The 3,249-nt window shown below is 51.8% G+C and overlaps 1 protein-coding gene across 1 annotated transcript in view; it reads right to left on the reverse strand.

Moving 5' to 3' along the window:
• Nucleotides 1-1,112: 1,112 nt before the first annotated feature.
• Nucleotides 1,113-3,249, reverse strand: part of SIT1 (signaling threshold regulating transmembrane adaptor 1) — a 4,201-nt gene continuing 2,064 nt past the window's right edge. Inside the window, exons 2-6 of the mRNA XM_006863172.1 lie at nt 2,140-2,218; nt 1,740-1,875; nt 1,594-1,652; nt 1,428-1,489; nt 1,113-1,346 (exon numbers count right to left, since the gene is read on the reverse strand). Of these exons, the coding sequence (XP_006863234.1) occupies nt 1,113-1,346; nt 1,428-1,489; nt 1,594-1,652; nt 1,740-1,875; nt 2,140-2,218 (570 nt within the window). The remainder of the gene's footprint in view (nt 1,347-1,427; nt 1,490-1,593; nt 1,653-1,739; nt 1,876-2,139; nt 2,219-3,249) is intronic.

Genomic DNA, 3,249 nt, shown 5'->3' on the forward strand with positions numbered 1-3,249 from the left:
AGTCTGGCGCATTAACCCACAGTGCCATACCAGGACTCCATTGTTAGGATAGTGGGTGCCAATTGAGAGAACAAAGTGGAGATGGGATGAAAGAGGGTCAGTAAAGGTATGTGGCTGGCAGAGTAAAGGGTGACACTGTTGATGACAAAAAGAGGCCATCTGTGGGACTCATGAGGAACAGGGAAAAGCTGATGGAGGGGCTAGGCTCCCAGGCTACGGGACGCAGCAGTATAGTACAGAGGTCATGGGCAAATCAGTTCAGAGTTTGGGGAACTTGCCGACCCCAGGTGATGGGAATAGGGTGACTTTGTGCAAACCCTGAGGATGCTCTAACAGCAGCAAGAGTAACGGAGGGCTGAACTCCAACCTTCCACCCCCAGCACCTACCCTTGCAATGTTGATGTGACGGCCCTTCTTGTGGGGTTCTTTGCCCCAGCTAGTCACCCCAAGAACTGCTCTATGTGCATAGCAAAGTTCACTTCACCAAACTATGAGACCTGCTGCAGGTCTAGAGCCCTATAGGCAAAAAATCTAAACACTTTTTGAGAAGTTTTATTTTAAAAGTTGGAGACACAACAAGAGGCAGAAGGCTGGAGACTGGTACTGTCCTGTCTCAGGTTCTCAGGTTCTCAGGTTCTCGACAGACTTGAGTCCACAGGTACTTGGACAATCTGTGGGTTCCCAAAGAATAGACCCACCCACGTCATCTCTCAGCTTCCTACTCCTCCCACACTGCTTGCTTCCTGTGTCTGAGGAGACACTGAGGTGCGTGTGGGGGTGGAGGGCCTGGGGAGATTTGAGGGAGGAGGAGTGGGGAGGATCTGTTCTCACTCTAAAAGGGAGAGGAAGTAAAAACCCAGGAGTTGAGGGGTACAGATGAATAGATAGGGAAAAAGAGGTGCAGGAACACTGTCTTTTCTTGACGCATCCTTAAGAAATTGGGGGCCTGCCATTGCCCTAAAATGTCTCCCACAAGCTCAGGAAGTTTGGGGAGTATCACCTGTGACAGGGCGATGTTTCCTTGTCATGGGGGGTGGCTGGGTGACAGTTATGCCCCCGCCAGAGTCACAGTAACACCTGAAACGGGGGAGGCTGGGAGAGGTAAGGCCAACTCAGCTGGGGGCCAACTGGCTATTGGCATAGGCCTGATCCGGGAAGGAGGTCCTGGCTCTGCGGGTCTGGGCGCACACTGAAGCATATAGTTCCGGCTCAGGGTCTGAGACCTTGGCCTTTGGCTCAGAGTCCAGCACCACCTCTGAGTACTTGATGGGGGCCCCAGGGCTGGGGACTCGACCTTGAGGAGGCCACAGCTGCAGGCTGGTGTAGCACATTGCCTCCTCTGCAGCCTGGAGATGTAAAACTGTTAGTTCACGGGATCCTCGACCTACCTGCTTCCCTCCCCTCTTTTTCAACCCCAGCTGACTCACCCTGGTGGGGCCCCCAGGGGCTGGATCCTGCTGCTCTGGCCTTGGTTCTTGAGACAGTCGTCCTGGGACAGAGATCAGGAATTTGGTCAGTTTCTTGTTCCTCCTCCTGCAGCCCCACCTCCCCATGATCTGTCCTTAGCACCCCTGCCCTCTGCCAGCTCCCTACCTGTCTGCAGATAATGCAGGTTCCCATACAGGGGGGCCTCTTCCACAGACCCTCCAGAGCTACAACATAGAGTGTGGGAGTGAGCGGCGCCTTCTTGGTAAGGTGGAACTCTCAATCAGCCCACCCTCATGTTGTTCCCTACTCACCGTCCCTGCCCTGAATGGCTCCTGCTCCGGCCACTGGTCCACTGGGATAAGTGTGCAACCAGTGAGACGAAAAGCATTAGCGTCACCGCCCCTAAAATGGCCCATAATCCCCAGGCCTTTTTAATGGAGGGGATTCCTGTGAACAGGAGAGATGGGGGTGGTAACTGCTCAGCCAAACCCCCAGATCCAGGCAGGTGGAACACTGGGCTTCACAGCCCTTCCCCAGGAGCCCCTGCCCTGCCCAGCTCACCAGCTAGTAGATCCAGATCCGTGCTGTTGTCACCTCTATACATGACTGCTGCTGATGGAAAAGCTGTGTCCCCAAGCACTTGGCCCTGAGCTGAGAAGTCAACCTGGTTCACGGTCTAACAGTCCCCCTCATTCCCATCCTTCCCTGGACCTGGGCCCCACAGCTCAGCATCACCAATACTGATGATGGCAGTCGCTGGTTTCCGGGCGAGGAAGGGGGAGGGGAAGGACTGGGGTGAAAGAACAAAGACACCGCCCTGTGCACTGCACCTGCAAACTCCTGCAGTTCCCAAGAGTCCCCCACGGGCCTGTGCCCTCATGGGCCCGAGAGAAGAATGACCAGGTCTGGGTGTACAGGCCACTTATAAGTCAACCCCTGAAGACTGAGGAGAGGGAGAGAATGACTTGCTTATGGAGACCAGGAGTGGTGTGAGTTGGGAGTTAAACCAACAAGGACAGGACACCAGACCCTAGAATCCCCTCCTGCCAAAAGGTTCTTTCCTCTCCTCTTACCTTGAAGGAAAATACGCATGTCAATAAGAAGGTGATAAAGTGTAGTAGGATGGGAGACCTCCTGGCACTTCCAATCCCATCACACCCTCTGGCTGACCTAAGGGTAATACATTTAGAGAATTGCTGCCATTATTACTAGTATTATGGTTTGTGGGAGAGTGGAAACTTGATGCTTCTCCCTCCCACCCACCTGCTTCATCCAGACTATCCCTAAGAACTGTCACTCTTAATATCACTAGATCTAAAAAGACCTCTCTCAGCCACCCTGAGGGAAACTGAGTCATGTCTTGGGGAGTGGAGTACCTGCCATGCCTCAGAGATAGCCTGACCACACAGGAAGTTAATAGTGAGAACACAGATTTTTAAGTTCCAAATATAAACCTTAGACCAGAGGTCAGAGATATATTTTGTTTGGCCCATGTAATACTTTGGGGTTTTTTCTTTTTTTTAATTTACAGCTGTGGTGTGTCAAAAATGAGGATTGTATATCAAGGAGAGGTTCAGTATCTCCAGTTGCAGGTAGTAAGGGGGTGCATTGACTACAAAAAATGTCAAAACAAAGAGGAAACAGACTAAATTTTAGCATCCTTTTTATTATCACCATGTACCAGCCCAGAGTGTCAGTGTAGGATAAAGAACTAGACCACAAGGTCAGTGGTTCAAATCCACCAGCTGTTCCTCGAAAACCCTATGCAGGATCACTATGAGTCAGAACAGACTTGACAGCACTTACCAACAACCAGCAATT

The sequence above is a fragment of the Chrysochloris asiatica genome, unplaced genomic scaffold (genome assembly GCF_000296735.1).
Source record: "Chrysochloris asiatica unplaced genomic scaffold, ChrAsi1.0 scaffold00053, whole genome shotgun sequence".
Classification (NCBI taxonomy): Eukaryota; Metazoa; Chordata; class Mammalia; order Afrosoricida; family Chrysochloridae; genus Chrysochloris; species Chrysochloris asiatica.